Source organism: Gallus gallus, chromosome 9 (genome assembly GCF_016699485.2).
Source record: "Gallus gallus isolate bGalGal1 chromosome 9, bGalGal1.mat.broiler.GRCg7b, whole genome shotgun sequence".
Classification (NCBI taxonomy): Eukaryota; Metazoa; Chordata; class Aves; order Galliformes; family Phasianidae; genus Gallus; species Gallus gallus.
In genome coordinates this window covers 1,131,054-1,152,926 of record NC_052540.1, presented here as the reverse complement: position 1 = coordinate 1,152,926, position 21,873 = coordinate 1,131,054, and the positions used below count along the sequence as shown (strand labels likewise).

Genomic DNA, 21,873 nt, shown 5'->3' with positions numbered 1-21,873 from the left:
CACTCAAACAAATCCCTTAAACTGCATTCCTTTGACTTTTTAACGTTGTGTTGCTTTGATCTGTATGAGGATTTACTCCATTTTAAGATGGACAGTTATATTTAGGGTGAGTCACACTTTCAGAGAACACTCCATTGTTACCTTATCTTTTGTAGTACGAACATGCAACACTAAGAAATTCATGGTAAGAACAAATACTCTGCCTTTGTAAACACAAACAGCCATGCTTACCCCAACTGCAAATTCTAAGATGTCAGCTCCTGCCTCCAGTGCCTTCGCAATTTCTTCTTTTGCCATTTTGGTGATGAAGTTCTTGGCATTATTTGATGTTTGTGTCTGCAGAGCTGCCCATATGGCCTTAGCGACAATGGTGTTGCTGCTGTTTGGCTCTTCACTAGGATTATTAATCATGCTAATTCGAACATTATTGCTGGATTTCTGTATTTAACCAAATATGAATTAGAAAAGTTTTAGGTTTCATTTTAAATGAGAAAAAAAAAGTCTATAATACAATGAACTTCATTGTTTAACTTCAAGTTTACCTACAGGCACCGCTGTGCCAAGAATCATCTACGTAATACTGTTCTGCATAAGGAGAGATTGGACCACAGCCAGCACTCAGAGTGCTGGCAAAAGAGTGATTTAGCAGTAAGCTATGGATTTTTACGATTCAGTTACCTTCCTGGAACAAATGGGACAGAGCAGAGAACAGTGCTCACGTTAATTTCCAAATAAAAACAGAGAGACTTTCAATTTAGAAGCAGGAGCTTAAAAGAACACCTTTTCTTTACTGTGTTAGAGTAAGTCCAAGAAGGGAAGGTCAGGGATGTGCTAGCTCCTATAAACAAGATGAAGCTGGAAAATGGAGAACTAATCTCCCCAGGGTCACACAACAGGAAGGAGCACAAGTTGTGTTTTTCAAGCCTCAGACTACTGCTTTATTATTGCTGCTAAGTGGCACAAGTGAAAATACCACCTACCTGATGTTTAATGGCATCATATAACAACTGCCTCCCTGAAGGTTTATCAAAATCACCAACAATCCAGAAAGTCACTGGTCTAACAAAAGAATCATCTGCAGAAGAAAAAAGGAGGGGAGGAATAGCTGAAGGTGAAATTTGAGTGGAAAGCTTCAGTTTTTCTTCATTTGGAGGAAGAACAAGGTCAACATGCAAAGACTTGAAACTAAGTAGAACAATATCTGAAAGACCCAGATAAAGCTATGCCAAGCCTGGCAAGAGAAGAATAGTAGTATTGATGTAATATTAGAGCTCATTTACCTCATTCAGTAAACCCACATGAGACAGCATGCACTTGTGTTGCTAAACTGGATTACTTATTTTTTGTACCTATTCAATTTAGAATTTTTAAAAAGAACCTCTAAATAACTTACTGATTCCAACCAGAGTACAGCATACTGCTTCTACGTACTGAACCAGTTGTGTAGAAAGATAAGGAGTGACAAAACCAACATGCATTTAAAAAAGCTTTCTTCATTTCCTGCTGATTCTAAGGCCAAAGTTACAAAGGAACCAGGAAATTCCCAGAACAACAACGAATGGAAAGCCAAAGCATGATTTACCATAGATCTCCTTGGAAGACATTCCTGGTCAAACAGCAGAAAGGAAAGAGGGAAAGGAAAGAGACATTAATAACTTGATAGTCATTCTAATATGTACCAAGAAGCTGCAGGACTGTGCTCGGCATAACTGAATCACTGAAGCTTAGCTCCAGCAAGCAGCACATCTGTATTAATTCTATCAGAATAAGCTTCGACTTTTTTCCCCCCTATCAAATACACGGATGCTTTATTTTCATACTCTAGCACTGGTTATAATACATTTTACCAATAGCATGACGATAGCATTCTTAAGACCATTTGCAAGAACTGCCATGCCATTATGACTTAAAAATTATTTAATAGAATTTATCTTCCCCCTTCAAAAACCAGCAAGACAGCACTATTTCAGTACTGCTGCTGAGCCATCAGTATGTGCAAAAATAAACATGACACAGATTACTATGAACAGATACCAGTTATTAAGTATCTTAAGTGACAAAAGGGGCAGCAACCCAAAACTGTTACATTACTACAAACTAATGCATGTTTAAATGAGGTGTAGGTGTAATTAATAATCTACAAAGGGAAAGTGAGAAACTTGCCAAGATTAAGTGACTGAACACAAACCAAAGGCAAATACAAGAGAGAAGGAACGGCAGCAGGCAGTATCTGGGAAAGGTGTGAGAGCCCCGTAAAGGCAACAGACAGGAACAAGAGGAACTGGTTCAGATGACAGCAGCTCATCTATGATTCCCAACAGAGATGAGTACAGGAAAGGCCTGATTAAGTGTTGTTGTGTCTGTGTATGCAATGCTTACAGTGAGCAGTACGGCTGAGTTTTAATACCAACAGGGGACTTTATGTACGCTGCAATTAAGCCATGCTATCATTGGAAAAGCAGTACATGCACCACAAACAGCACAGATCCGGTTATCAGTTGTCTTATATAATGGGCAATAACATTTTTTTAATGAACCCATATAACCTTTCAAAATTTCAGATTATGATACAAGGTCAGAACCCCTCTATATTTTCTACTCAGTGTAATTGCAGCATCAGAGCTTGCATTGCTGCATTTCTGATGGCACCATCCACCTCAGCAAGAGCAAGTTGGGTGGGACTCCCATTCTTAACAGAAGGCAAGGTTTGCAGAGCAAAACATTTTTGCTCTGTGCAGATGTCAAATCCTATAAAAATGTTAATTTTTAACACCTAGATTGCAGCATTGCTCACAGGCCTGAACAAGACTCAAGGTGTGTGTTGTGTACTGTATGTATGCTTGGAAACACACAAGAATAAAGTGCAGTTCATAATCCATGGTAGATGTTACCTCTCTTTGTTAAGTAGGTCATGCTGTTTGCCACAGCAGCTGTCTTATCTTTGGAATCCAACGTGCTGAATCTAGCAAAGTCATCCACATAAAAGTTATCTGAGGAAGAGAAAAAGTACTGAGATGTCAAAGCAAACAATTTCCATGTAAAATGAATGAAAATTCACCTTTATTACCAAAATATTATGAACACTTCCCACTATTTTTTCTTCATGATACTGCTTTTTAGATTTGATATCCATTGTTAATACACAATAAACAGAGGAATTAACTTAAATAATTATTCAAGTTAATCTGTATAAACAACATACATTTAAAAAAGCCACTGAGTTACTATTTTTCAAGCAACTCAAGAAAGTGTGTTTGCAGTCCTGCCATTATTTTGCAGTCTTGAGAAGTTCTGCTAAAATACATGTCACAGCAAATCCTAAGTAATTCCAGAGATGCCTGTCATTCTCAGCTTAAAAAGAGGCTAGAAATAAAGAAACTGATGCTTTATACATATTGCATGAACGTGCTGTTCTTGACTTTTGCTCTCAATTTCACAAGTCATATTCCCTTGAGGATATGTATAAAAACAAAACAAATTCCTGCTGTGATAAATCTGTACTTATTCATGCCATAAGTAATTTATCAGCCAACACTAGGGCTACAGCGTTACTTGGGGTAATGCTTTGCCACTAGACCTTTCCATTGGGACAGCAAGTCTTTGAATCAGATTCTTCAGGTTGAATGCAATGAAAAGTATCCCTTACTCATTCCTGTCAGATCCAGGTACTCTCTGTCTGACGTTAAGATCCTCGAGTTAATTCTTGGAACAACATTAGGCTGGTTCATGATATACTCAACCACATCTTGGTCATTAGATAGTTCACCCTGAAGGAGAGGAGAAAAAAAAGAGAAAGGCAATATTTATTGTATCATACGTGTGCCTTAGACAACTTAAAAATATATGAAAATACACAAGTTAAGTTGCTTTGTGTATAACATATCTGGGGACTTTTGAGTCAGTTTTTAAAATACTCCTTTCTTTCTAAAGCCCCGCTGCACTCAGCACCTACCAGGTACACAGCTCGCTGGAAGATGCTTGTGGTTTCCAGGATTTTGTGCATTGTCACTGTTTCCAGGTCATCAGGATCCAGCTGGTCTTTTTGAAAAGGCATCCCATTGAACAGCACCACAGGGAGAGGGCCTACACCCGTCTGCTCGTAGTAACTTTTGGCTTCCTATATCCAGGGAAAGAGGTAGCTTTACTGTGTCAGCCCGTTACTACAAGGACTCAGAATATTTCTATATAATAGCAAAAAACATCAATTTTAAACACACTAAGATGTCCTTTCAGCAGCACATAAATCACTTCGTGCATCTTACACACCCAAGATGCCCTTGTCTTTCAGCTTCCAAGCAAAAAGAGCTGCCTTATCACACAGAAATGCACTTGTGTTAGGCTGCTGCTTTTGTTTTGCTTGGGCTCAATGTGGTGTCTAGCATGTTAACTGAGAAGACTTCTATAATTCAAAATTGTCTGTCTCTCGTGGGTTCTGGCTCCTGAGAGAGTGCTCTTTCTTCCACTCTCCGACATACAAAGATGGAATACATGTGTGCATGCAATTCTATTTATATAACTCTGCCTGCCTCCCTTAGTCTTTAAGATGTAGGCTGTTTTGCAAGTGTTGGAGTTATTGTAGATGGTATTTTCATTCATTCTTCTAGAACATTCAAGAAAAACAAATATCCATTTCTCTCCATACAATTCCAAATAGGGTCTGGCTCATCTCACATGAAAGTAACCAAATGCTGATTTGCTCTCAGCCTTCTCCATACAGAAAAGAATCAACCCTAAAAATAACTACAAAATTACTTGAGGAAGATTGTTGAATGCCTTGCTACAGGAAAGCCATCATGAATTCACAATCATAGCATCATCTCATAAAGTATTCAGACACTGATAATAGGAAAGAAAATCCACAACAATCCCTCCTAAGCATTGTGTTCCTTGGTTTTCTTATGAACCATTCCATCACCTCCATTTCTGAAAGCAGTTTTAAACTACTAAGTTCTCCATGCCAGAACAAGAGCAGTATCCATGAGTCACAGGAAAGTTATCTTTGTTCCTGTACTATACAGAAGATTTTAGCAATATTAGATTACAACATGTGATGCATACTACTGATATAATATAAAGCTTTGTGCTGAACATAAATTCCTACAGCATTGTGCAAAGTCACTCTAATGTGATAATGAAACAGATACGTGCTTAGCAAGAAAGCTGCATCAAGAAACTGTATGTGACCATATATTCCAACTGTGTTGAAGCAGAAAAGTGGCCAATGCTTCAATTCATGAATTCTTACCTTTCTGTTTTGATCATAGGCAGAATCAATTCCCAGAACACTGTTCACTTCCACATAAGGATACTGTTTCTCAAGAACACTAACTACGTGCTCCACCTTCAGCTGATCTCCTGTTTTTACTTTGTTATATATCTGGAAGGGGAATACAGATACAAGTTTGCAGAACAAATGGAAAGCACTTTACGGAAGGTAAATTGACTTATGACCTGTATTCCAGTAATTATATTAAAAAATATATGTATAAAACTTTAAGAGCCATACTGCAAAATATATTTTCATAGTTATTCACTGACATAAAAACTCCTTCAAGCACTCATAGCTCTGAAAATCATCTTGCTTTACCTTACAGTCATCTCCATAAGATTGAAAGTAGCTATATATGGACATCTTTCACCTTCAATTGCAAAAGATATTTGAGAAGGAAAATAGTTCTTAGAGAAAGAAAGGCTTAGAACTCAAGGCATCTCATAAACAATAGAGTAAATCTCATGTGTAAAATATATAACTGATCATTTCCTTCCTGAAGGCAAAAGATTTTGCTTCTTTAACTTAAAATGATAGATTAAAAAAAAAAGAGCGAGAATAAGTCATAATCTTCAAGTTACCTGCATGACCCGGCTTGTAGGTTTACATAACAGCATCAAACTATAAGTGAAAATGGGTTAACTAATACCTAAAAAGTTGATTTATATGGCAAAAGTATGCAGCAGGAACTATTCAAGAGAAAAAAATATATATATTGAGGAGAACGAGGAAAGAGGTAGGAAAACTACACACTAATCTTACATACATAAATGCACATTGAAAATATTCATTTCTGTTTTAAATGAATACTTACAGACATGACTGTCTGGAAAGCATAATTATTGTCCATTTCTTGTGCCACATAATTGTACACCCTAAGAAGGGCAACACCAGCATCCTGAAGGCCATCAATATCGTCACAGTCATTAACCACAAAGACTAGTCCTATCCTGCAACCAAACAAACGCCCATATCTTGAAGCTATCACACTAACAAATAATCAGCTTTTCATACAATGGTATGAAGTACAGTCATCATAGGCAAAGGCCTTTTCCTCAGCAGACCAAATGAAATGATTTTGGGCAGAGTGGCCTGGAGTCAACATTACAATATACAGTCTCTAAAGGTGAGTTCATCAGAATCTTGCTTTTCATCTCTTTCACCCGTAGTACTCGCTTTTAAGATTTTTCTGGACTGTTGGAGTAACTTTTATCCAGCCCCTCTTTGCTAGTAGCAAAAGTTATATTCAAAAATTTTTGAAGAAGGAACAACGTTCAGTAAACACCCTTCCCATCCACCAATACACGTTACCTGGTGTTGGTGCAGTGTCCTAGCAGTAAGTACTTACAATTGCAAAGTCACAAAAATAGAACTTATGTAAAATAAAAATACAGTAATTACCTCAGTGGGATGTGGTTACTGAGGAACATCTCTGCCACATTCAATAATTCTGCTGTGGTCTCATGAGTAGGATCTACTATCAGCACCTGTCCACGAGAAGGCAAGATACCGGGCTTTTTTATTCATGTTTCATTGCAGAATTATCATCAATCCCATTTTATGCATTGCCAGAGAGATGAGACCCACTAAGTCTCCATTTCTACTATAATCTTGAAGTCCAAAATCATAATCAAAAGTACCTCATCTGAGCTGCTGAAGTGTTACCATACAGATTGCACAAACTCTGTGCTGGATCTGACTGCAAGTTGTAGCTAGAGACTGGGTAACCCCCAGACTGAAGGGACACCCACAAGTAATGCGAGGGCTGATGATCATCTTTTGAACTTTTGGTGCAAGAACACTTTCTAACTAAGACAACTGAAGCTACTCTTAACCCTGTTAAGGAAATATTAAGTAACAAATATGAGGGATTTCATTAACCAACTTCAGCTACTATCACGAAGCTGAAATGCACACAAATTCTCACTTGTCAAATGATAGTTTGTTCCACCGGTGGAGCAATCCATAGATGTACAAGCAGCATACACAAGACCAGTCTAACATATCAGAGAATCATGCTCAGTAATCTCTGAACCTCAGTTGTAGCTCACTAGTCCAAGGAAAACAAAGTCTTTGAGAGGAACATACTATCTCAAGGTATTTAAATGGCAAGGAATCTAGCATACTCGTAAATGCCAAAGTTAATGGCCCTGATGTTTATAAACATACATACAAGTAACAAGACAACAACAAACACCAACACATTTAATTCCTAGTCAGATTCCTACTTACCAAGTTATGGAAGTTTTTTCTGATCTGTCTGATCACCCCCGGGAATGTGGGACGCAGCAGTTCCTGCACACTGGAAGGCCAGGAATTATACCGGCTGTCGACTTCCAGATTGTTGATCCACTAAGAGAAAATAACTGCATTCTAATGACTGCCAGTCATTCTGCTCAGGTCTGAGATTGTACAATATTTTAAAATCAAAACCAATATTGAGCATAGCATGAAAAAAATTAAAACAAACAAACAAAATTCTTCTAAGAGCTTAAGAACACACAGCTCAAGGGCACCTAATTTATTACTTATATGAAACCACACACACCGAAATAGCAGGGCTTCTGATGTCCACTGCATAGTCTGAATCTGATGGCTGGATGTTCAACTTCAGAACGTTGTGCAAGGAAAGCCCCTCAATCCCTAAGCTGTGCAGACCTTCCATAACACGGGCTTCATTGCGTAGCACATCAAACAAGCTGGAAGGAAAAGAAAAGAAAATCTGTAAATTTTAAAGATAACAAATAACTGACTGTATCCTAAGAGTAAACAGATAAAAAATGGAGACAAGTCTGCCATATCTATGCATTACTTCTTGTTTCTCATCTACTCCTAACTCTCCCAAGGAATTTGAGATAACTTAAACCTATTCGGTTACATTTCTATATTTCCACATTAAATAAAGCTAAGTAAGGCATGATATACACGTGTAATTTCAATTCCACACTATTGAAACAGATCTTGACAAAGATAAAGGTATTTGCATAAGGGAAGGAAACACAATTTGCTTTTTGCAGAAGTTAACAATTAAACCTAATATAAACACAGAGACTGGGAAGGAGGCTCACACTGTCTAAATGACTCCATGGACAAGCAGGATGCACAATTCTAAGCAGGATACAGTTTTTCTGAAAAAGAAAACATGCCTACCTAAATATGTCCTGAGTGTCTAAATCAATATGCAGCCCATTGATGAAGAGAGCAGAATCCCCCGGCTGTAATCCTAACGTTCCTTTGAAATACTGAAAGAAAGCAGAAAGCCATTAAAAGAATGCTGTGGACAGAACACAAACACTAAAGAGTTCAGTGCATCGAAACTGTGGATTTTACCTCCATTACTACTCCAAACTGCATGACATGACTTCTCAACTACAGCTTCTGTTGACTTGATGCACACATCCATGGCAGAGGAAGACAAGTGAAGCTAGCTAGTGCATAGACATGTATGTGGGACTTCTGTTTGTTTCTATGTGACTCAGCAGTAGCTTTGGAAAGTCCCCCAGTGGATTTTTAAAATATATCTGATTAAATTATTGGAAATGCCTGAGAGAAGTCATTTAGCATTGTGATGAACAACGAAGGAGTTGAAGAAGCATTAAAAAAGCCTGATATCATGAAGATGAGCAAAGTAATGGAAGAATAGCTAGGTACCACGTGAAGTACCAAGAACAGGGAAGCAGCATCTAGTCAGGAGGAATTCAGGTATTTTATTAAATAACAATGCTCCCAAAAAAGAGCTGAGCACATGCAGTCTTAATCTGTATCTTTTTGTGGATAATTAACCTACTAACCTCTACTTTACTAAAACCAGTGAACTTCGCTACCAGACAATACCCACACAGACTGACCATCATGCAAAGAACAGCTTACAGGGCAGGGTTAGATCTAGCCTGCTTGGGATCTAGTAGCCTAGATGTATTTGGAATGAAACTGCAACCACCAACTGCAACAAGACTGCTCTTGCACAAAACAGATAAGCCACCAAGCAGCTTTAACTTGCACTTACATTCTATACTCTGTCCCTTCCAGAACCACACCGGACGGCAGTGTCAAAATCAGAACAGAAGGGATGGGGTTTGACACTATTGAACAACAAGGGATTTCTCTTTCAGAACAGGACTCTCAGGGGACCCTTAATTAGCTTTCAGGTAATTGTGTATTTACTAATGGACTAGCTAAATGTCATCAATCAGATTTTAAAACAAAGTCCTAACTGTCTACCATTCACTTTTCCTATTAATGTCAAGTTAGACTGAAATGTATGAACAGATCACCAAAAACCACATACTAAAAGCTATTGTTTGGCTCTGTTTTTATTACAATCTTAAACTTTCATTCTGTATTCTATCCAGATGGCACGACCAGGTGTATTTTAATTGTACTATGTGTTTAATTGTAAAATGTGTTAATTGCACAAAATTCCTGTGTGTCTATTGTTTTTTCAGTGCTCTGCTAATGCCAAGAGTACAACAGAGCTGCTGAAACATTTCTCCAACCACTTGAGCTTACTCAAGGGTCACAAACTTGCCAGGGTCTTTGGGCCCTCACAAACTTCATTTGTTTATTACTTAATTTCAAAACGTGTAGACTGAACAAGTAGATGTTAATTTTTATTCCTTTGCTCTCAGAACAGTAGCACTGGAACAATGTCCTCCACGCAGCATGGCTCCTTATAAGCCACAGCAGAAGGTTTTGTGTTTATTCGGCTGCTTCACTGTGAGCACTGCTGAATTCTGACACCTAAGCACTGCCTCAAACAAGGGGGATGAAAACTAAATTTATTCTGCATCCCTGAAAGCTGTTAAAAGGTGCTTAAAACTCTTCAGGCAATAGCCATCTAACAAGCTACACTCTCTATCCAGCACAGATACTTTAAAATAATCCCAAAGTGTAAACTACCTTTTAACTCTACTTCAACTAAAAAAACACTGTTATTTAATATTAATTGATTTTGAGAAGTTCAAAATACAATCAAAACCTACAATCATTGACCTGAAATCAGTGTAAGCCTCTTTTTAACTATGAACCAGGCTGACTGGTGCTATGACATGCATACTTCACACATCTGCTGTGCCACTCAAGCAAGAATAAAGTCAAAGACATGAAAGAAGGCCATTCAGGAGGTGCAATTCCTCCCAAGAGTGATCACATCTCTACAACTTGAGCTGACAAGCCATCACCACACAAAGCTCCAACTTGGGGTGGACTGATGTGACAGACATCCAAATTTCTACTACTTCGTTTCTGATGCAGCGCTCACATTAAGACAGTCTACATGGAAAGCCTAAGAACATCTTAGCTATATGTTTTTTTGTAAATAAATAGAACATTTTTCCATTTTATAAAGGTGAATAAATGCAGGCAACAGATTCAATGTTCAAATACTGAACAGTATTTCATATACCATGACAAAGTTGTGAGTGAAAATACTGGGTCAATATTTTGAGCCAAATGTAAAGTTTTTAATAGAACCATTACTATTAAAGCTTAAATTTCTATTAAAACATAAGTAAGATAGCACTACATTACTTCCTTGAAGCGTTACCTTTTGGTTCTCTTCAATTTCTGTTCTGAGTTCCAAGGAAACAACTGTTTTTGTTATGGCTCTGCAGAAATAAAAACATGAATCATCTTTCTGTTTACCCAGTAAATAGATTACTTATCTAACTAACTTTCTGTACCTTAAATACCAATATATTTTGTCCCGTAGTATGAAAAGCTACAATCAGAAGAACTTGCATTTTGTGGTACCATTAAACAGTTGGATACACTATTTTTTCTTGTATATATTCTTTAATATATACCAAAAAAAAGATATTTATCTTATTCTTTAATATATATATATATATATATAATTCAAGAGAACATAAAAACATTATTCACATGCAAACTACACCAGGAAAGACAAGCTTTTGGCTCTCAGTGTCTAGTTTCACATTAATCCATAATAAAAGCAGGCAGCTTTTAGACAGGTGGAGTCTGACAGCACAAGACATACGGATTTCACTCCTTGTGGGCTCTCATTTCTTTCCCTTCACTGGATCTAGTGATTGTACCATCATGGAATGGGCAAGTTCAGCTCACAAATCTGACCAGAAACTAGATGACAGGAAAAAGCATACCTCAAAAAGCTATAAGCAACTAAATCTTAACATCAGCTATTAGAGATGAGACCAGAACTCAGCTTCTTTTTACTCTCAAGTGTATCTCCACCTGCTCAAAAAGGAATAGCTCCTATATACTCATCTTCACACCCCAGGTCATTAAACCTATCAAAAGGCATCTATTTCTATATTGGTTGGACAGGCCAAATTATGACTGAAGTTCTTTAAATTAATTTGAGTATGCTCAAGTAACTGATGAACAGCAAAGAGCAGTGGAATGGCACATCAGTGTCTGACACGAGGCTGAGTGGGCAGTTTGCAGAAGGGGATCTCAAAAGAGTTTGATCCAGAGGAAAGGTTAAGCCTAAAGCCACCAAATGGAACACTATCCAATAAATCCTTGACGACTTGATGCAAAAAGGTCAGAAGCATTTCACAATTATAGCACAGCTGGTTCTGTCAAATCTACCACCAGTTCACACAAAGTACCACCAAAGAGAAGTGCTGTGAGACCTTCTTTAAGCCATAAGCTGAAGAATGGTGCACAAACATTCCCCAGTGTATGCTTCCAGCTAAATAGAAACACAGACATTATTTAACCCAACTGATGTTGCCCATCCTGTGCTTGGCTGAGCAAAAACAGAAAACGTGCGTTCATCACTAGAATCACCTGGCCTTCGTGGGGAAGTTCTGACTCAGATCTTTCATGACCATCAAAGCATCCACAGGAGGAGCAGCCAAAATACGTGCAGCAGTTTGAAAACTTAAATCTGCAAGTGAACCAACAGTAAAATGAAAGAAGCTGCTGCAGCCATCTTACATTTGACTTGCAACTTTTTTGCTTATTAGTTACATAAAAAAAAAAATCACTTTCTATCTTTACATTTCCTTTGCTTTTCTGCATTTAGCAGATGATACAAGTAGTCAGTTTAAGAGCAAGTGGCTTTAATATACTTAACAATACAAAAAGCAGACCTCACTTCAGAAGTCCCATGAAAGAAACTTTCCAAAAGCTGTTTCAGCAGGACTCAGCAAAGGAGCTTTAGAAAGCCCATACTTTCCACTGCAGGAATTTACAGTCAAACTCTCTAACTGAATGCGGTCACTACTGTTTCATTTGCACAGAGCACAGGAAGATAGGTTTACTTTAAGTTTTTGCAGTGCAATATTGAAAGTCTTCACAGAGATTACCTTGTAACTGCCATACTTTCAAGGGTGCCATCTCGTTGGTACTTTCCACGAGGTGTTTTCTGAGCTCTTTCAGCTCTTCACTCAAGTCAGGATACAACTGCCTAAAAGGGAATGAGGGTCAAGCAACTCTGTAGCTTCCTGTAATTAAGTCTGCCACTAATTCAAATACACTAATATACAAAAGAGTATGCTGCTAACACATCTGGATAACCCAGATATTTAAAGAAGAAAGCAGAATATCAGCATCTATGTATCAAGTTGCTCAATATGACAAAGACTAACAATATGCAACTGAGCTTTACCTTAATTTCCCAAAGAGAAATCCCTGCACCTCATCAATAGGGTCATCTTCATCTATTACTGTAGCATTCACATCAGTACCTATGAACACACAGAGAAGAAAAACACTGCTGAATTACTCAGAAACAGCTCTCACGTGCACTTTGATAAGCTTACCAAAATGCACTCCAGTAACTGAAGAGGAGAGAAAGGACAACTGTCAACCTGTATCCAAGAGGCACTAACTGTACAAATGGACACAGTAACAGCTGAAATAAAATCGGGGGGATTGTTTAGAAAGAAAAGCTTAAGCTGAGTGGAAATCTCAAGGATGAAGGCACTGCAAACTCAGTAGGACCTAGGAGCTCTCAGGACACACAAGCTTTGTAGAGAAAGTGACAAACTCCAACCATGAATGCAATCCTGACCATATAATCCTGAGCATAATGACCTAATTGCTGGACACAGACCAGCACCAATCTACGCATTTCATGCTCAAGTCCAATCAAAGTCCTGACCTTTTGAATGAGCAATTGCTTCTGGACAGGCAGAGACAGCACAGACGTGCACAGAAGACTGCATGCAGAATATGCCCAGAATCAGACAGAAGCTGGATGAAAGCCATACACCTCTAATTTGCAATACAATATCATTGCAGCTCATTTTGCAGCTCATAACAATGCAAGTAATTTGTCCAATTTACAAATAAAGACCAATAGTTTCTTTTGTCAGTACTCCATACCACAGCAAGAGCTCTGATCTGTATCTAGAATCTGAGTAAACTGCAAAATCCTGAAGAACTCAATTCAAAATATGAGTCCTATTCCTTACAGCTGTTATCTGTTACTAAAAGTGGAGGGGGGAAAACACCAAAAACCCACAGCCAAAAAAAAAAAAAGGCTTTTTTTTTTTTTTTTACTTATGAGTTCAGTCAAACAGCCATTTGTTTTAGAAAAAACAACAACAAAACAACCTGGTAAAATGGAAGCACCCACATTACTTATTAAAACAAGAATTCACCTTTCACCTGCGTATCATCCTTGGCCTTATATTCAGTACTTTTAATAGCCAGTTCCACACCATAGCCAGAGAGGTAGACTTTTTCCTTACTGGGATTCTGTAAGAAAAAGCAAACGTTGCAATATTGCCACTCTTTGTTTTGGTCTACAAATGAAAAGCTGCCATTTCCCAAAGCTTCAAAATCCCAAGTTGGTGCATGTTTTAGATCTAACCGGTAATGGGTCATTGATAAATACAGTGAGTGACCTTCCAGTGACGTGTTGTAATTGCACAACCATGCCAAGACCAATTTGTATCACTGTGTAATACACTTCATTTCTTACTTAAGTATCTCTCCCAATGATAATAAACAGATGATTTTTAAAAATGAAAGCAGTACATGCAGTATAGGACTACATTAGGCTTAGCACCATTAAGTGATATTCAGAAAAAAGTCCAATCACTCCAATTTCTCTGAGTTTTTAATATCCAGGTAAACATCAGTGCTATGGTTATGGATTATGAGAGGGAGATGGCCGTCAGCACAGGTTGCACTAGGAGCAGTAAGTGGTTCTGTAACAAAACTGCCTTTTATTTGAAATGGTAGCCTAAGCTTAATCTCTGCTCTTCATACCAAGTGACTCAGGCGGCCGAGCCGTGGAAAGATCCAATTCTTCTTTCCTAGAGCAACATTTTTCTAGGTTAAACTCTGCCATTTATCTGGAGATTAGTTTTGCATTTGGAAAAACTAAATGGTCTTCTTACTTAACAACCAGGAGATAAGAGAGTCTGTATTCCTCAGCTACATGCAGTGAAGCAATAAACAGCGAGTATGCCAAATAGTGATGAAGCAGCAATGCATTATGCAAGGGTAAATTTAAAGGGAACTAACTGAGATCACTTTTCCTTTTGGCCTCTCCTGGACAGTTACTCTTGCCTGCTATACCCTGAGCATACATACTTACAGCAATATAGTGTCTGAGGACATAAGTGATTTCTCCTGCCTCGGCCCTTCTAACAAGCAGCTTATGGAATCTGTAGAAATCCTCTGTGCCAATCTCAGCATACAGTATGACAACAGGACAGTCAGGGCTGGACGCTGGGTACGTGTGGTCCCCTCTGAACAAAAATGGCTTTGGTCTAAGAGTAAACATTGAAGATTATCACAATGTGATTCGTACCATTTCCTTACTCAATGCAACGTTCATAATTTCTTTTTCTCATGTTTAAACATCTCTTCTGCCTTCACAGCATACATATGTAATACCAGGGATGGCAGCACTGGATGCAATGCTGATAAGGCTTTGTTAAGAATGGACATATGAAAACACAACAGATAGCTAACTGCTATTTTGAAGCTAATATGATACCTGTATGGGAACTGTTAAGTCATGGCCTGAAGCACTGGTTGAGCACCTGGGGAAAGGTCCTGGTCAGCCCTGGAGCACAGGTGAAGGCAATTCAGCTGTGAGACAGGAAAGGGTGGAGCCTGGCTGCACCTCTCTTAGGCCCCACTGAAAGGCTGACCCCCACTGGGGGAGGATTGCTTTCTGGAGATCCCTCCTTGGTGATGCTTTCCCCTGCAAACCTGGAATCCTCTGATACAGGTAAGCAATCTTCTTCCCTTCCTTTATAGCGCCTTTCTATCATGCTGATCCTTTGTCATTACACCTCTGGTGAAACACCTTTTCCCATCATATTTGATCTGTCCAACTGCTACAGTATCTTTTCTTAAAAGTTAACCACGTCCTTTAAATTTTCAGTTACTTTTATTTTGTGATTCAGAAGTTCTGTACAAAAATAAAGGCTACTAGAGCAAGGGATCAGTAAATACTAATTCCAATCACAATTAGTAAGAAATAAGAGACTGATATTTCTGTGCAAGACATGGATAAATCAAAACTGAAGAACCAGAAACTACTGGCTCATGACAGTCTCCCTACAGCAGTACAGATAGGTTCAGTTTTAAGATCTAATGTAACAGTTGGAAATGAAGTAAATACCTTTCTGAAGCAGTCTTCAGAAGTGTTCCAAGAGAGTCGTATTCACATGTCTTCTCCCCATGCACAGCAAAAAACAGGGCACAACCCTTCGGTGGAGGCTCATCTGCTGCTATCTGTATTGAAATATTTGCAGTAATAGGTTGAATGCTTACCCTGAGAACAAGTGAAACTGATAACCGCACGGCTCTATAGTAATTGGTCTCCTTTCCTATTTATTATATAAATTAAACACAAGGTAAAAATCATAAGACCGATAAATAGGTCTTACATTTTTTTCTAATTATTTTGTCAGTATTTACTCTCAACTGTAATAACAGCTCCAAGCACAAAAATTGGGATCCACAATAACAAAGGGTTAGTATTCTGTGTATTATATGTCAGAAACCACTACACTTGTTCAACAGACATGATAAAATGATTCAAGATTAAAAAGGAAAATGCCTTCTTCTGTTTGCTCTAAAAAAGCACTTTGTAATGAATGGCTTGCAACAAACTGCTTGGCCACCGTGGTTAACAAGGAACACAGAACACAACAAACCACCCACTGGAGGTTCTAATCACTACAAATACACATTTGTGCATGTACAATGGAATAATGGGAGCATCACTAGCACCATAAGCATCAACAGAACCATAAAAAATTTACTTCAAAAGTCTCCACACGTTTGTGGGTGCAGTGGGCACCAAAGATGTGCAAACATTTCAAAATCCCAATGCTTTAGGCTGCTGTAGAGAGATGGACTCCAGTTTGGCTCACAATGAAATCAGCACATACCCGTGCACCTGAGCTCAGCTGTATGAAACACCAGTTGGTTTAACATCTTGTTATTCGTAACACAGATGGCTCCTTCCCAGAGACCTTACCTTAATGCTCTAGAAAGCAGTGGAGGATTTCTCCCGTGCTGTACTAACCTGTTGAAAAGCTTGTACTGTTGCAGAGTAAGAACGTAAAGACAAGGAAAACTTCAACAAATTCTGCTGTAAAGGTGACAAGCTCTGGGAGGCTACCTTCAGCATCTCATGGTAAGTAGAATAATCACTGCCTGCAAAGTCAGAGTAGAAGCAGTTATCCTATTTTGTATCCCCGCTAAATGACATTTATATCAGCAGAGGCCCACTGGTGTTAATTGAAAATATGCACATGACCTTTCCTCCTTAATTTTCATTACAACCTGTGCCACAGACGGATGAGAGTCAAATTCATTAACTTCATCCATGAGAGAACATGGACACTGAAATACATTCCTAAGCATGCCAACAGGAGCAGGAAAACAGTTAAGAGCTCCCATTTAACTTCAGTTTAGAAATAAAAATATTAATAATATTTTATGTTTGATGTGGAGACAGAAAACTTGGAAGTAACACAGTTGTCTGCTACTGTTTTGGTCAAATTGGACATTGGAAACCTCGAGCACTTCCACAGCAAGAACAATACCAAAGTCAGCCCTCACTGATTTTTACAATATTATATAATGGAAGACAAAAAAAAAAAGGAATGGCATGGTTGAAAAATAAGCCTATATCATTCAAGAAAATCGTTACAAAAACTTACCATCGTGTTCAGATGTCCTAATATGCTGACTGGCTTCAACAAAATTCCAGAACTTTTCTTGACTTTCTTCTGATAGAAATTCACTGAAGAAGAGAGGACACAGCTAAGTCTATGAGTTCTCTCACAATACTGATACCTTGCAAAGCTTCAAAGGTCAGCTCTCACCATACCTTCACCCATGGCAGAAAGCTGTATTACTATAAAAAAGCAAACCAGGAAAGCTAACAACAAACAAAACAATGAATAGCTGCAGGCCAGGACAAATGCATACTACACAAATGAAGCTGTACAGCACCTGGTCATCTCTGAGACTGAAGTGCACATTCTCCTTCCTCTATTTTTCTTGCTAGCTATCTTTTATATGAAGCAGACATTTTTGTTTACTTTGTTGCAACAAACTATAGCTGGTTAGAGCTACTGGCTTAAGTGATGTGGGGTTTTTTTTTAATGAGCAAAAAGAGAAGTCACCACTTCAAACCATGACATTGTAATCCCCCGTGTATTAAGTACAGGGTTATAGAGGCACAGAGCCTCAGGTAGCAAAATAGCTCTTTTGTAGCATTTCATATGCCAGAGGATGTCATAACACAAGATGTGGAGCCCACTAGACACTGCAGTAGCATACCTGTTCATTTCAAGCCTTTCTGACCTAACGCACTAAGCACTGTTGAGATGTTTAGGTACTGAATGGCAGTGCTGGGTACATCAAGCAGCAGGAACAACTTGGCTCTGCAGTGCTGCATCACTCTAGAGTTCACATAAGATGAACAGAGCTACCCAAAGTCTTGGAATATAACAGTCAGGTTACAAACCAAGCCTTGGGTACATAATTATTACTGGATTCCTATTTCCTAGACTTCTAGGGTGAGTTTTCTGCTGAGTTCCCTCTAAGCTTTCCCCCCAAAAATTGTTTGACGTTGTGAGGCTCTTTAAATCCCAGCATCAGCACCTGAGCTTTGCACTTTACTGCCTGAGGACTTTTCAGTCTTGAAACTGAAGTTCTACAGAGAAGGTTACAGAAGAGCAATTAATTTCACCCAGGGCACACCTGTCCCATCACTCAATGTCAAGCCCAGCAAAATGCCCAATGCCCGACTATTTGCACATGAACCAACTGTGCTAACACAGGCAGAACTCCACATATGGCAACACCTCTAAACAATACCAAATTCATCACACACACACTTGCACAAACACCACGAAGTCCTGCTTTGCTCTGACATCGTCAGATGCTTACACTGTGCAATGAAATGACTGAGACTTGTGAAATGCTAAGCAGACAGGCAGGGGGAGGCCAGCATTTAGCACACCGGCCTGTACACCATTCCCTTGTAAGTGATTACACAACATTTCTATTCAAAACATTGCTTTATAAGTAAAATACAGTGTAAACTGTGACTTCAGCTTGCCCATATCCATTTATAGCATGATATAATTATTTCTCTAACTTAAATACCTTTTAAAAAAAATAAAGATTTTTAATTGAAATAGACCTCTGCAGGCACAGCTGCACAACTCACTCACAAGAACAAAGTTAAACTCAAGCTAAATCAAGCTAAACCCACGCAAGGAGCAAATACACATCAAAACCTGCAGTCATCACCATTTAAGAATGCTTTACTGCAGAATCCCACACAAAAAAAAAGAGTCTGAGGAAAACCTCTTGAGGCAGAAAACATTTATCAGAGAATTATCCATGGTTATTAACCTTTGCTCAAATGCACAATGAAAGGACTTATAAAAACAATAAATATCACAACCACCTCCTTTAAAAGATTCATACCATCTCCTCAAGCACAGTAATGATCACATTCAACTCAGTGTTATTGCTGCCCGCAAACTAAATTGGTAATGACTGGGATCCAAAGCACGACAAAACTGAATCCTGGATTCTCTATTTCACACCAGCAAAACTTCTGGTTGTATATTTCTTTTTTAATTCACAAACTCCAGTTACTGTTGCAACATGACATGCTCAGGGTGACAGCTAACAATATTGATTCACTTTAGATCATGAATTCATGCACATCAGCACAAATGTAGCCATCATTAACTTACCATTGTATCTACACAACCTGCTGGTTCAGGCAGGCAGAGGGCAGCTCTTGCCTGTGCCTGTATGTCAAATGCACCTGACAGGAGGGCAATAGAAGCAACTGCCTCAAAAGCTGCAGCTCCCCAGGGATACAGCTGTGTGCAAAGGCACTTGGATGGGAGCAAATGGGGTTTTTCTGACTGATGCTCAAGGCATAATGTATTAAGAGAGAGCTGCCTCTACACAGACACAGAACGCAGGAGCAGGGCTGTGTCACAAGAAATAAAAGACTAATATTTCCAGGTCAAACTGGACACTAAGACACCATACAGGACTGCTTACAACAACGCTGATGCATCATAGAATCCTTAAGAGTTGGAAGGGGCCCCTGAAGGCCATCCAGTGCCCTGCAATGAACAGAGACATCCACAACAAGAACAGGTTGACCAGGGCCTTACCCAGCCTCACCTTGAAAGTAGTAATCATGTATTATTCTTGCAGTAAAGGCTGAGAAAAGTAATTTACAGTTTCTAAACACAGAGAGACATATTGTTTTATACTGTAAGTACATTCTGATTTGTGAATAAAAATCACAGTGCACTGACCTTGTCTCAAGGAGCAGAGGAGTTGAAGACCACTTTGTAGTTAGAGATGTTGTCACAGCCTTAGAATCTCCTTTTACAAATGAACAGCTGAACCAGACCCCCAGAACTGCAATGAGAATTCCCATTTTATAGGGGAAGTCTAAAAAAGATGAAAAAAAACAAGTCAGCTTTGTGCTGTCTCTTTTTCTAAGTACAGAATCTCACACACCCAAATATAATAAGACATTTTAAGATTGGATGGCCTGTAATAATTCAGTTAATCATAGTCCCACCTGCATTTACAAAATTAAAAACACTGTGGAGCCACGAAGAGAGAAAAATATTTTAAAATCCAACTCCTGAACTACAACCAAACCTAAATCAATTCCTGTCTCTTTGATGTTCATGCTTTTAAATAAAAGGACTTCTCTTCTGGGCCACCCACATCATATGTCACTTGTTTTACAGTGTACTACAAACAGGGAGCCTTTGAATTAGGTGGAACAAAAAGCTACTTCCCGTGGGAACTAAAAATCACATCCTCCACTCACACAGACACCCCCATGGCCACACAAACCGATGTCAAAGGAGTCGGGCGAGGTCAGGGTCCCCAGTCAGCCCCTTATGCTCAGCTGCATACAGCACACCTCTGCTCCGGGGAGTGAGGAAATGACCATTTCCTGCAGGCACTACATGCCACCAAGATCAGAGGCTGAAATAGGAACAAAGGCAGATTCAAGTGACACAACTTACTGTGAGAAATGAGACAACCAACTGCCAGCACCACGACTCCCACCTCAAAGTGATACAGTGTATTGGACCACACATACAGGTCATTTCTTTGCCATTCACACCTACTTCCATGCCTGTGTATTCTGCGACCACTCACCACAAGGCAACTAGGGGTGATTTCCTTGCCCACAGCTTCCACGAGCCTATGTAAGATGTGAGTTTTAATGGTAGCTTTCTACCACAGCCTCTCAAAACTCAGGCCAGTCTCCAGACTGGAGTGCATTTACTGCACAACCAGACATACCCCCATGCAGCCTTACTTTTTAAATCCCTATTTTTCTGGATAACACCGTTCACAGTTCCTCTCAGAACGAGGTACTTCTCAGAATCACAGAATCCGAGTCAGAAGAGACCCCAAGGGCCATCGTGTCCAACTCCCGGCTCCACAAAGGACCACCCAAATCCAAACCCTGTGTCTGAGGCGCTGTCCAAACGCTCCCTGTCCAGCGCGAGCTGCGGGCAGAAGCTCGGCACACAGGCACACGTCACCGCACCGCCGCGGCCGCCTCCAGAAAGGAGGGCCTCCGGGTCCCGCGCTGGCGCCCCCGCCCCAAGCACGGACACCCCCGGCCATCCCCTCCTCTTCCTCCCGCCTGGCCGGCCTGCCTACCTGCCTGCCAAGGGACCGCGGCCCTGTCTGCCGCGCGGGTCGCCCTGGTAACCTCACCTGCCGCCGGCCGCCACGCGCCCTTCCGGCTCGCGCCGCTCCTGCCGCTTCCGGGTGCCGCGCTTCCGCTTCCTGTCGAGAGGCGCCGCGCCGCCATAGAGTTGTGGCGGGCGGAGCAGAGCGTCACCGCACCGCCATCTTGGGGAGGGGCGCTCCACTCCGCCCTCCCGCCTCGAGCAGCCCAGCTGAGTGGAATTCTGTGGCTCTGGGCAGGGCTTCGGCCAAGGTGCGAGGTGGACTGACTGTGCCGGCGGTGTCACCGTACTGAGCGGAAACAACTCCCGTTCTATCGCTCTCACACCCGCCCCTCAGGCCGCGGCCCCGGGGGACAGGCATCGCTCGGCCCCGCCCCGCCGCGTTGCCCGGGAAACCCCGCGGGCTCCAGCCAATAGCGCGCC

At 40.0% G+C, this 21,873-nt stretch overlaps 1 protein-coding gene across 6 annotated transcripts in view; it reads right to left on the bottom strand.

Moving 5' to 3' along the window:
• Nucleotides 1–21,839, bottom strand: part of UGGT1 (UDP-glucose glycoprotein glucosyltransferase 1) — a 40,590-nt gene extending 18,751 nt beyond the window's left edge. The window contains exons 1-24 of one of the 6 annotated variants that reach the window (XM_015277181.4): nt 21,419–21,534; nt 20,568–20,728; nt 20,038–20,176; nt 17,398–17,480; nt 16,758–16,888; nt 15,846–15,958; nt 14,808–14,982; nt 13,864–13,960; nt 12,867–12,945; nt 12,565–12,665; nt 12,044–12,143; nt 10,815–10,875; nt 8,420–8,511; nt 7,818–7,968; nt 7,502–7,621; nt 6,671–6,756; nt 6,084–6,219; nt 5,246–5,377; nt 3,953–4,117; nt 3,647–3,767; nt 2,892–2,990; nt 1,583–1,606; nt 981–1,075; nt 232–438 (exon numbers count right to left, since the gene is read on the bottom strand). In XM_015277181.4, the coding sequence (XP_015132667.2) occupies nt 232–438; nt 981–1,075; nt 1,583–1,606; nt 2,892–2,990; nt 3,647–3,767; nt 3,953–4,117; nt 5,246–5,377; nt 6,084–6,219; nt 6,671–6,756; nt 7,502–7,621; nt 7,818–7,968; nt 8,420–8,511; nt 10,815–10,875; nt 12,044–12,143; nt 12,565–12,665; nt 12,867–12,945; nt 13,864–13,960; nt 14,808–14,982; nt 15,846–15,958; nt 16,758–16,888; nt 17,398–17,480; nt 20,038–20,162 (2,493 nt within the window). In that variant the 5' untranslated portion in view covers nt 20,163–20,176; nt 20,568–20,728; nt 21,419–21,534. Of the gene's footprint in view, nt 1–231; nt 439–980; nt 1,076–1,582; nt 1,607–2,891; nt 2,991–3,646; nt 3,768–3,952; nt 4,118–5,245; nt 5,378–6,083; nt 6,220–6,670; nt 6,757–7,501; nt 7,622–7,817; nt 7,969–8,419; nt 8,512–10,814; nt 10,876–12,043; nt 12,144–12,564; nt 12,666–12,866; nt 12,946–13,863; nt 13,961–14,807; nt 14,983–15,845; nt 15,959–16,757; nt 16,889–17,397; nt 17,481–20,037; nt 20,177–20,567; nt 20,729–21,418 lie in introns of all 6 variants that reach the window. The other 5 variants (XM_015277180.4, XM_015277182.4, XM_004936963.4 and 2 more) reach the window with 5 other exon arrangements.
• Between the last annotated feature and the right edge of the window lie 34 nt (nt 21,840–21,873).